This window comes from Onychostruthus taczanowskii, unplaced genomic scaffold, assembly GCF_017590055.1.
Source record: "Onychostruthus taczanowskii isolate IOZ18803 unplaced genomic scaffold, ASM1759005v1 scaffold14, whole genome shotgun sequence".
NCBI classification, from domain to species: Eukaryota; Metazoa; Chordata; class Aves; order Passeriformes; family Passeridae; genus Onychostruthus; species Onychostruthus taczanowskii.
Genome location: NW_024498573.1, coordinates 15,449,294 through 15,461,361, shown reverse-complemented (window position 1 = coordinate 15,461,361; position 12,068 = coordinate 15,449,294). Strand labels below are relative to the sequence as shown.

General features: G+C 50.7%; 1 protein-coding gene across 1 annotated transcript in view; it reads left to right on the top strand.

The window, feature by feature from the left end:
* NRG2 (neuregulin 2) overlaps window positions 1-12,068 on the top strand; it is a 153,402-nt gene that overhangs the window by 100,113 nt on the left and 41,221 nt on the right. Inside the window, exon 3 of the mRNA XM_041397768.1 lies at window positions 10,480-10,598. Coding sequence (XP_041253702.1) covers window positions 10,480-10,598 — 119 coding nt within the window. The remainder of the gene's footprint in view (window positions 1-10,479; window positions 10,599-12,068) is intronic.

Sequence of the window (12,068 nt, the reverse complement as noted above, 5' to 3'; positions counted from 1 at the left end):
TCTTTTTTCTAATTTTCTCACAGACTTTTCCCAGAAAGGCCTGAGAAAGTTATGTGTTGCTCCCCGTGGCCAGAGGGCTGCTGCCACATCTCTCCTCTGCTCCCCTCACTGTTTTTGGTGTCCCTGGTCAGTCTCATGGCCTTGGTTGTTTAGCAATGGCTGATGGGGCTGTGATGCACTGGAAAATTGTCTGCAGCATGCCCTGCAGCCAGGCATGGGAATCCTGCCTGCCCAGGAGGTTGGGGAGAAATTTCCCTCAGAGCTAGAGAGCAGCCAGCCCCAGGGCAGACACCCAGTACTCCCCTGCTGTGCTCCCAGTTATCCCAGCCCTTCCTCACCTCCTGGCACCCCGTGTCCAGCACAAAGCTGTGGCAGGAGGGCATCCCACCCCCAGCCATGGGGACATTCAGTCCCTGGGCCAGGGACAGGAGCAAATGGAAGGAAGGTGGTCCCCTTTCCTCAGGACACTGCTGTCAAGTCATAATTTTGCATTTACCAGTTTCCATGGCAACATGTTGGCTCTCCAGTGAGAGGCCAAAGATGTGTGGTGCTGGCAGGGCTTCCTGCTGGCAAAATAAGCCCAAGGATAAACATTTTAAGGAAAGCTGAGCACCGGCCTGCTCCAGTGTCTGAGACTCCCTCAGCAGCAAAGGTGTGAGCCCAAAGCATTCCCAGAATTGCTTCCCATCCCAGCTTCTGCTCCCTGCTGCCATTAAAATGTGTCTGTCTTGTGCTGGGACCAGGCTGTGGAGACTGGACTCAAGCAGCTGTTGAGCAGGAACAAAAGGAAATGGCCTCAAGCTGTGTCAAGGGGGGTTTGGATATTAGGGAAAACATCTTCACTGAAATGGTGGTCAGGCATTGGAACAGGCTACCCAGGGAAGTGGTGCAAGTTCAAAAACTGTGCAGATGTGTCACTTGGGGACACGGTTCATTGATGGCCTTGGCAGTGCTGGGGGAATGGTTGGACTGGGTGATCTCAGAGGGCTTTTCCAACCAAAATGATTCTGTAGTCCTGTGGGACAGTTCTGAGATAATTACTCCCCAGTGAGCATTTGCCCCTTGTTTAGCAGTGCAGGAGCACTTCCCTGAGAGCATCTGGGTGGGTCAGTGCACACCCACCCTGGCATTGCCACCTCTGTCCCCTGCACCGCGTTTGCTGGGCCCCGGAGCTGAAAAACTCGAGGCAGAGTGTTTGCTGGCATTGGACCTGCCTCCTCTGGTCTTGACTGCATGGAACAAACACTGAAAACTGCTCAGAGCAGGCTGAGGGCTGAGAGAGCCCTCATGACTTTGATGTCTTCATTGTGCAGCTGGTGGGGCCAAGTTTAGTGGAGGGACATGTGATATGGGTGTAGAGCATTACTTCCAGCGTGTTGGGAGGGGACTCCAGAGAAGGAGAAGCATCCCAAACTGTAAATCTCTGAAAGGACATCTTACTCTATAATGATTATTTTAAGAATAATGGGATTTATACATCTGGCTCTACTTAGAGATAGCACTGGCTTCCAGATAATCCTCTGTGCTTCCCTTCAGTTCAGAGTGGGGATTTCAGAGGGCCAGAAATGGAGCACTGGGAAGGGACCTTCACAGGGAAAGTACACAAAGCAAAAACGTCTCAGGCTGTGCAGGACCTGGCCTGGTGCACGGGATCATTTCTTTAGAAGTGTAACACCTAAAAGAGTTTTTTCTTGGAGCCAGGCAAAAGGAGCCCTCCAGCAAAGTGATGTCCATAGTGTTTCCCTTGGCCCTGTGAAACCCTGGCAGAGCTGGGCACAGCTGAAATCTGCCCCCAGCACACAGATCTTTAGCATGCAGAGGATTAGAATGGGAGACAAGAACATGGTTGCCCTCTGTGATTCATTCCTGGCTTTCCTCCCCGTGTGTTTAAAAAGCCTTGAGGTTTCTAACTAGAAAGTATGACTGAAGCACATTTTTTCGTGATCAGGTTTTTGTTTGATCTCTAGAAAAGGGGATCTCTTTCAAAATAAGGGATGTATATATTGTAAGGAGGAGAGGAGCACTTAACTGCATGTCAGCTTTTCAGCTTTTCCATCAATCATTTTCCCTCTTCTTTTTAAACTTACCGGCAAAACTTCTGGTGCCATCAGGCAAAGGAGTCAGGTTTTTTTAATGGATATTTGCTGGAGGGAGGGGAACAATTCTGATTCCTCCTTTCTGAACTTCATGTTCCATCTGTAATTAGTGACAGGCTGGGGCAAGCCCAGCTTGCATGAAGGGGAAACCTCTTTAAGGTGGAATAAATTATTGGCTGGAATTTTATCTCCATCTCCATTTAAATAAAGCACAGTTGATGGGAAACCCAGAGAAATTACCAAGAAAGAATTGCCTGTGGTAGTGGAAATACAGCCTAGTGAAGGGCTCTCCCCCCAAGCTGCCAAAGTGACGCCATTTTTGGCTGAGTGTGTCTGAGGTCTGACTGAGGCTCCCGAGCAGTTCAGGTAGGGTTTTGACTTTCTGACTATCCTGGCAAATGGTCAAGTGCCAGCTGTGGAGGAAGTCAAGGGAGTTTTTGCTTGTAGAGGTGTAGAGGACCTTCCCCTCTTGAAGTCATGCTCAAGGCTCAGCCTGGGACACGCAGATGTTCAGCTGGAGCCCAGGAGCCTGTGAGTCCCCGAGCTGTGCCTGTCCTTACAGCCCTTTCCCTTTGTGTGCTCTTCTACCAAGGGACATTGCTGGGGTGATGAAGTAGGCGTATCATTAGATTGGAGAGGGTTGGCAGTTCAGTTTGGGACAGGCTGACCATATGACATCCCTTGGGAGTAGTGTCCTACTTTCAGTATCACCAGGAATCCCTATTGTTAGCCTGTAAGTGGAGCCAAGGGATACCCTCCTCTCCTGTTTCTGTACAGTAGTCCCAGAGGCGATGCCACTTGAGCAGATTCATTGCTGGGGTCCTCCTTGTAGGGCTCCCAGTTGTAGATTATTCCCCACCCACAATGAATGGGGCTGTGGTCTTCCCTGTACAGCTCACTGCACTGGAATGAAGGCCAAAAAAAAAAAATAATGCCAAAGCAGCAGGGGAAAGAGAGTGCCAATAAAGATAAATGATTTCCTAATTAAGCCTGGAGACAAGGAGGGGCAAAGAGGACTGTTGAAGCCTTGTGGGAGCCAGAGTGAACCCAAGCAGGCTATACCACCACTCTGGCAGGGGTCTTTGGGCTGACATTTTTAAACAAAGGAAAAAGCTCATTTGACAATGGATCTTGCAAGAGCAATTCCAGATGCCTTGAAGCGAAGACTCTTCTCAAGCACCGGTGTTGTTATAATCACCAGGGGAGCTGCTGCCTCGCTAACTCTCACGATGGCATTATAAGTCTCCGATATTTGGGATTTGGTTTTAGCTGCTGAAGGCACTTTATTGGAGGGGGGTGTGAAGGAGACCATCTCCTTTGTTTGTTTGCTTGTTGTTTTAGAGGAGATGATGGACATCATCTTGGCCAATGCACCTGGGACTGAACCAGGGAATTTGAGAACTGAAAGGAGAAGCAGTTGGGTCTTGAGCTCAAACAATCCACAAACTTTGCAAGTTGGGGCTCCTGAGAGAGTCAGGGAATGGACATTTAATCAAATTTGACTGCATTATAGCTGCTAACAAGTCACGGTCAGTTGCTGGGCTGTTTCAGCTGATGGGCTCTGCAGACTTGGAGGTGGAAGGAGCTTTATGTGCCTGAAATTTGGTGTGGTCTTTCCAGCCATATTGGCTGCAAACAAAAACAAAATAAAAATCTCTCTCTACAGACCTTCGCCCACTGCAGTTGCAAAATGTCACAGATTAGGTCAAGGCCGTCACTGAGACATGAGCTGAAATCCCATTCATCCTGTTTAAGTTAAAATGTTTTACCTTCAGGGAGGAGGGCTGGGGTGAGGGCTGAGGCTGCTGGCAGTTCACCCAGCACAGCACATCACAGACCTGCAGGCATGAATTTGCCATGGAGCAGACTGCTGAGGATCTATGACGTGTACCAGCTGCAGAAAAATGGCCTGGGGAGAAAAGAATGACACGAGGAGACCCAAAACTTTATCTAGGTCTCTTACACGCCCTGTGTATGACCACGGTGCTGTTTCACAGAGGTTTTGAGCAATAGTTACCTGCCCATGTGAGGGTGCCATCCCTTTCCCATGATTTCTGTTCCCCAAAATGCTTTTTCCCGGTGTCAGTATTTGCAGCCTGGCTCTGCTCATCTCCATTGCGGAGCTGTGTCCAGGGCTGTCCCCGTGACAGCTGCTCTTGGAATGGCACCTCCCTCTCCTCCTTAATTCTTTATAACTAATGTGTTTTGCTTTAAAGGTCCTCTCAGGCCTTCCTCCCTACTTCTGGCAGTCCCTGAAGTTTTGGTCCAGCCTCTGATTTGCCCAGCATATCATCCTCCACCCAATACGTGGAGGATGATATACACTTCCAAACTAGGACATCGGTGCCTTCTCCCCAGCAGCACTGCCCTCTTCTCCCTCCCTGCCACAGAGCCAGCTCATGGTTTGGTTGCTGAAGTAGTAAGACCTTGGCACTCAAGGGGCCTTGTCTCTGTATTGAGGTCACACACTCTTTGGGATAACAAGGAATCTGTTCCACATTTGGTGCTGGGAAGTCCCTGGGAAGTCTTGGGACTGCTCCTGTATGAGATCACAGGAAGCAGGGAAAGAACCTGCTGGGGGCTGGCCTCAGAGCACTGCTCCAGGACCTAAATTTTCTCAAAGAAATTAAAATCCTGGCATTGGGGTTGGAGGAAGCATTCATAGGATGGATCAATTGCCCTGAATTCAAGGAGAAGTAATACAAAGGACCCTGCAGTGACATTGGGTCTGTGCATCAGCCAGAGCCCCAAACTCAGCTTTTACTCATTTTTTGACGTCACACCCTGGCAGGTGCCACAGCCTGGCCTGGCACAGAGAGCAGCAGCAGCATTGCACAGGGATTTGCCTCTCAACACAGCAGCCACAAAGTCCACTCCAGGCACTGTGTGGTTGTGTGTCACTGCCTCTGCTGCCCCACACCTCTTCCCATTGCCAGAACACCCCTGGCTGCATTTGAGCCTGGAGGGGGTTGCACAAGTGACCCTGCTCTTTGGAGTGTACTTATCGATCTTGTCCCCTCTTGTTGACACTGTCCAACCCAGAAGTAACTGGCCCTCACACTGAGATCAGTGTCAGTGTCAGCTCTGCAGAGTGAGGACTGGGCGAGTCTTCCTCTTAAAATCAGCCTGTCCCAAGCCTGGGCACAGAGGGACCACAGCACTGCTGAGCAGAGAAGGGGCAAATCTGCTTTTCAGGTTAGAACAGCATTTTAATGTTGGGGAACAGGGGTAGGAGAGAGCAGGTAGAGTGGGTCAGGGGATGGCTGGTCCTGTCCTGGGCACTGCAAGGACATTACCTGTCTCCCACCATCCCAGCAGATCAACCACAGAGCGGGTCAGGAGGTGGTGTGAGGGAAGGAAGGGAGATAGAGAAGGGATGATTGCCAAGCTGAAAACTCCAAACCTTCCTATCCTTACCCCTCTTATTTGATTGCTTTGCTTGAGGGCATTTCTGTCCCCTTTCCCATTTGTTCTTTCTGTAGATGATACTGAGCTGGCCAGATGATGCTCTGGAGGCAGAGCAGCCAGCATAGGACACTTGTTTTCCTCAAGCACTGCGAGCACAGCCGCCCTGCCCAGCTCCGCCCAGCTCTGCTGAGCACAGCTGGAGGGCAGAGAAGAGATATGGGGGGCTGTGCAAGGGAGAGAATGCTCCAGGCTGCTCCTGCCCTCACAAAGGGCCTTTGCCATGGCCTTCCCCACGCTGCCTTTGCATTGCAGTGATTCCCTCTGCCTGAATTAACCCACTGAGTGCTGGGGTTGATGGAAGTGTCCCCCCAGAGCCCCTGCCCCAGCCAGTGGGGCTGCCCAGTGTTCGATGGCTGCTGGACAGCACTTGTGGTTTGTAAGCTGGATATCCTGAATCTTCTTGCCAATCATTAACCTGCTCTTTCAGGGCAAATGCAGCTTGCTGAGAGTGCCAGGGCAGCAGATAGGCACCAATTAAATCTCTGGCAGGATGCAAGCAGTGCACGTTACAGCAGTTGCTGGCACTCCTGCTCTCGGCAATGCCAGTGTGCTTCCTGCTGCTGGCTCTCCGTGCAAACAGAGGGCAATGGAGTTAATGGGTGACCACAGCAGGGCAGCCACTGTGTCCTTTGCAAGGGTCATGTTTGGGAATTTCCTTTTCCTAGGGTTTCAGGTGTGCTTACTACGCACAGTGCTCTTCATTGACAGTTTTGGGGCCACATATGGGGTAGTCTCCAAGTTCTCTTCATCAGCTCATTCCTTGACTTCTTTGTTACTTATGTGTACCCTATTTTTAGAAGATTGATCAAACACTACAACAGTAGTAATCCTAGAGCTATTCTTGTCCAGAAGGATGCAGAAGTGGCTGAACTCACACAGGGAACACGGAGTGTCTCCTCAGTGTAGTTGTCACGGGGGCAGCTCATGGCAGCTTCTCTCCTGATCCCATGCTCTGACATGAATGGCTTGGTGAGGAGATGACCTGGGAAGATGGCCCCATTTCCACTTGGCAGTAGGTAAGAGGGGAAAAACGATTCAAGCTTGACCAAAGTGCTGGTGGGAACATGACTGCTGTCATGGGAAGTTCCTCCTTGGCTCAGATGCAGGGCCTGTTTCTTCTCCTCTCACTGCACTGGAGGCCTCAGGGCCTGAGCTCACATTTAGATGTCTAAATTACAGCTGATGAGGACACCCTTCCCAGCCAGAATTTGCCAGGATCTTTGTGTAGGTCCTGGCCAAGGGCTGATCTCCCTGTTTCCCATTGTAGTCTGGAGATTGGCACTGAAGAGGGTGATTTACTCATCCCTCCAAACTGCCCTCTGGGGGACTCTTTTCTCTTGGCCAGAAAGGTATTTTGGGGGATCTTCTTTTGGCCAGGCTGAAGGTCTCCTTGTGAATCCTATCCCTCAGAGCTTGCAGACAGCATATTCCCCGTGGCTTATCCCTCCACTGGCACTACAGGAGATAATTAGTGCGTGGCTAAGTCATATGTGCTGAGGGTCAGGGAAGACAATGAGGCAGATTTTCCCCCGGAGTAAAGAGATGTCAACAGAGTTGCACTGCAGCGAAATGATGGGATCTGTCAGTGACCCTGGCCCTTTCACTGAGCAAACAGCCCGGGGCAGAGCCTTCCTCCAGAAGAATGGCATCGTCTGGCAGCCAGGCACCCTTGTGAACGCACACGTAGGGCTCTCCCAGGGCCTGCTGGCCCCAGGAGCCTTCCTGCCACACTCCTGTGCCCAGTGTAACTCCTTGGAGGCCACTCTTTGGTGTGCCTGTGAAATCAGCACTCAGGAGAACAAAGTACCTGCCCCTGGGGACAGCAGGGGGAGGAACACAACTTGGAAAAGATAATTTCCAATGGAGTTTCATGCTATTTCAGGAGTGCTTGGAGATAGTAAAATAGAGCAAAATCAGAGTGGTCACCCTTGGCACACACAGATCAGGTGAGGACTTATCCCTTTGACATCCTTCAAGTTCAGTTCTTCCAGTGCACAGACATTATCCATGTTAATTAAAAGGCCCACGGTTAATTCTGTGAAGCAAGGTAGCTCTCTGGCTGTTTCAATCCTTCTTGGAACAGGGAAATTCTCTTTGCATTTATGCTCCACATGAAAGCTGATCCATATCTCCAACCATAATCTCCTTTCCCCTGAGTCTGCCACCAGACATTACACAGCACAGTGTGGAGACCAAGAGGGGCCACACCATTGATCTGGGCTATGAAAAGCAAGAAAAAGCTCTTGATTTTTCAAGGGGATCTTCCAGTCCAGGATAATTTCAAAAAATTGTGATGGCAAAAATAAGCTCTTTTGACAGTACAAGTCTTGTGCATTAAAACAAAGTAATCCCCTTTGGTTTTACCTGGATGTTGCTATGCTCCAAATACCATCATCACTCTTTATTCTGCTCACATTCCTCTCCAGTTCCAGGTAAAAGACCAAATGTCTCTCACCCAGAGAAATTTGTCTTTGCAGCGGAGTCTGTCAAGTGTGGCTCCTTTTGTGCCACTCCCTAACTCATATCTTTGGGACTTGCACCCCCCTTATCTGTAAAAGATCACATACCTAGGTGATATTCTAATGCAGTAGTGGATTTTTCCAGTTGCTCCACCTGGTGAAATGTGCAGTGGACTGAGATTGCCATGCAGCCAATTATCATGAGAACATCTGTGCCCTGGCAGCTGAAGGCAGTGTGTCCATTGATGCTCTCAGCTCTGCCCTGGCAGAGGGCCCCAGCATGCTGATGTGCCAGGGTGATGTTTTCTATGGACTCTGAGTTAGAGCCTTGCTCTTCCAAGCTGCTTTCAGCATGTGCTGCCTGCACTGCAGCCTGTCCGAGAGCTGGTTTGTAAAACAAATGGTGTATTCTGGCAGAGAGGGTTGAGACAGCTGGGAGAAAGTAATGGCTGGGCTGGGAGCAGGCTTGGAGTTGCATTCTGGAGCCATCTGGCTCTTTTGATGAGCATTTCCACACCTTCCTCTATGGAGGGAGTGGGGAATTTGCTCCTGAACAAGGTGCTGCAGCCCAGCAGAGCCCAAGCCCTCATCAGGCACCCTTTGTGCCTCCCAGCAAGGTGCAGGAACCAACAGGCACAGGGCAACAGCAGGCACTGCACACCCTTAAATGTCCTTAAATGTGCATTACCTGACTCCAGAGGCAGCACAGCAGTGAGGGCCACCATGCCCAGGGCTGTCACAGGCTGTGCTCAGAGATTTGAGAACAGTCAGAGAAGGGTGTTGCACTGGGAGTCGAGGCAGAATCAGCCCTCTTATTTAGGCTCCCATGTTGGAATGTGTTGGCCCAAGTCACTGCACGAATGGATTAGGGGAGACCTACAGTCAGAGGGATTCAAGAGGTCTTTGCATACTGTCAACATTCATTTAGAAATTGCTCCACATGTGGCCCCAGCTCATGCAATGAGCACTTGACCGCATCCTGTAAAACAGGGCAGCGCCTGTTTCCTGGGAGCTCCACCAAGCCATCTCCAAGTGCTTTTAATTTACTAATATAACTGGTGAGATGTTCCTGCTGTGTCCTTGCGCCGTGCCTCCCAGGAGAACAGCTTGTCAGGGTGTTAAAAAGATGCCAGTGTGCTTCTGTGAAGGGCTTCCTATGGACAATGATTTGCACATCCCAAAGAAAAGTCCTTCTCGGATGACGCGTGTAACATTGCAACTATGTCCGAGGCTAATGATTATTTTCCACATAAATGGAATTATATTTGCCTTCAGCAACATCGGCCACTGGGACCTCTTTCTAAAGCTGGCAGCGCTTCCAAGTCTCTAAATAAAGTGACACAGACCTGAGGTAAAAGCTTGGGGTAGAAAGCAAACAGAGATGAGAAGAGCAGTCAGGGTGGGTTTTGATAAGATGGCTAAAATGGAAGAAAATGTAGTAAACCAGAGGGTCTCATGTGGGAGTCCCACTGCGATCTCATGATCTGAAGTGCCACATCTCTTGAGTGGCACTCAGTGTGTGTTGAAGGCTCCTATAGATCCCTGTTAAACTGGGCAACAAAAGGTTTTGCCTGTTAGTCAGAGCCATCCCAGAGAATGAGTCATAGCCAGTGGGAAAGGCGATGCTCCTTCCCGCAGCGACGCAGAGCTCTGCTGCAGAGCTCTGCCTCTCCCATGGAGCAGCAGCACGGGCTGGGAGGTGGCACGGGCTGGGAGGTGGCACGGGCTGGGAGGTAGCATGGGCTGGGAGGTGGCCCAGGCAGTTGTCACACCCACCCTCTCCTGCTCTTTCGAGGCACATCTGGCTGGTAAGATGAATGTGTGCAGCTCAGCCACAGACATCTGTAGTCCATTGGAGTGTGGATTTGGGGGACACAAGGTGCTTGCCCATTTTTTAGATCAAGATGATGTCAGTGATATGTCCAGGGCAAACCCCAGGGACTGGATGGGCAGGCTGGTAAGGGGTGAGTCCCCCTGGGTGCCGTGGGTGTTTGTGCTGAGTGTGTGGCACTGCTGGTGGAGCACTGACTGCTCAGCATCCCTGCTGAGGAAGGTGCAGAACAGGCACCTCCTCTCCCCATCTCCGTCTGGCAGGCAGATCCTGCTGTCCATCAGTAAATTGGCTTTTTTCCAGTGTGGAAAGCCTGTGCTGGAGTGCTGGCACTCTGGGCCTCAACTCCTCATGAGACTTTTTGTGTGAATGAGAGCAAGTGTCAGACCAAACCACACAACATGCTCAGAGCAGTGGGTTCAGAGGGAGATGTACACCTAGCAAATCCTGGGAAGGGACTTGTCCAAATCCTATCCAGGCTCCAGTGCCTATTCAGCAAACTCAGACAGCCCATCCTGTCAAGCAGGGGTGACCCTCCAGGCAGCATCCCAGGGCCAGGAATGGTTGTCACTTCATGAGGTTGGTCAGCAATCGAGTAAGAAATGTCTGCTGTACTTTTCAACAGAAAGATTTCCAGACTGCAATTCAACAAAGTGAAGCTTGAAGATGCTGGGGAGTACAGCTGCGAAGCGGAGAACGTTTTAGGGAAAGACACCGCAAAAGGCAGCCTGAATGTGAAAAGTGGTAAGTGAAGAAGCCAGCAAATGTCTCGAGCTGTCTGCCATTCCACAGAAAGGTTCTGCACATGGTCTGTCTTGTATTTTGTTTCATGCTTTCAGGATATCGAGTAAAACAATCTTGGGAGATAAGAAAAATGCAGCTTAGCATAAATGTTTATCTTTGTTATCTGTCACTGGCAATGTGGTTAATTTACATTTTAAATAAACTTACAGTCCATGTATTTTTTTTAAAAAAGGGGTAAGGAGGAAGGAAAGCTGGTGGGCTTGATGTTTTCGTTTTTTAAAGAATTTCTGAGAAGCAAAACTCACGAGAAGACAAGTAATTAGACCATAGCTTTGTGATGAGTGAAGTTGCTTCTGGTTTTCATCCTAGAATGTGTGCTCCATCTCTTAGAGCTCAGCGGATGGAGTCTGAGGTTAGGTGGTTTTATTATTATCTTGGTCATAATAATTATATTGCTTAACACGATGGTTTGGATGCACCCTCCGGCTCAGAAAGTCCCTACAGTGGCTGCCAGAAGCTGGGAGGGCACAGCTAGGGAGGGGGTGACTGTATTTCCTAAGCTCTTCCTCCTGCCATTCACAACAGGCACTGTGGCAGCCCGGCTCTGAGTGCTGGGCTCTGCCTCTGGGCTCTGCAGCCCTTTGCTGGGATCCAGGGCTTTGTTCTCTCATCAGTTTCATCCCAGTGTGAGGGAAGGTAGCTTTCTCCTGCTGCTTTCTGGCAGTATTTTCTCTCTCAGCCTCAGCATGTTTGCCATCCTGAATCTGTTGCTCTGCGAAGCTGCAGCGTCACACAGCCTCCCCCTGCCTGCTGAGCCTCAGCGCTGGCAGGGTCTGGAGGAAGGCCACCCATGCTCACACCTCCCTGCCTTCATCCTCCATGTCTGTGAGCTCAGCCCTGCTGCTCTGCTGGGTTTATTTCCAATTCTGATAGGAAAGGTGTCCCGAGTAAGAAACTGAGGCAGTGCTCTCCTTTTTTCTTTCTTGGCTCTCTCCCTGGCTGTCCCACACCACACAAACTGCTCCAGTTTGATGGGAGCTGCATGTGCGACCTCCCTTCCCCGTGTGCAGCCATCAGAGCCCTGTCTGCCTCCTCTGCTGCCCCTTCCCCAGCACCAGCACCCCTCTCACAAGAGGAGGAGTGTGGTTGAGCCGTGCCTGCTGCAGGGCCCCGGCTGCACCCCAGGGAAATGCCCACCTGGCCATGGCAGGGCAGGCAGCACCTGCCAGGGTCGGCTCTCCCTGCTCAGGAAGCTGCCCTGTGTGGCAAGGACCCTCCCAGCAGGGATGGGCTCACTCCTGAGCTGCCCAGAAATGTGTTAAGACCTGAAAAACCCAAGAAAGACACACAAAGAACTCACTGTGAATGTGGTGGGTTCCCTGCCTGGATGAATCCATGCTCTCAGCTGCCTTGCCACTCTGCCCTTGGCTCGCTGCTCAGCTGCAGGCACACCTTGCTGCTGTTTGCAGA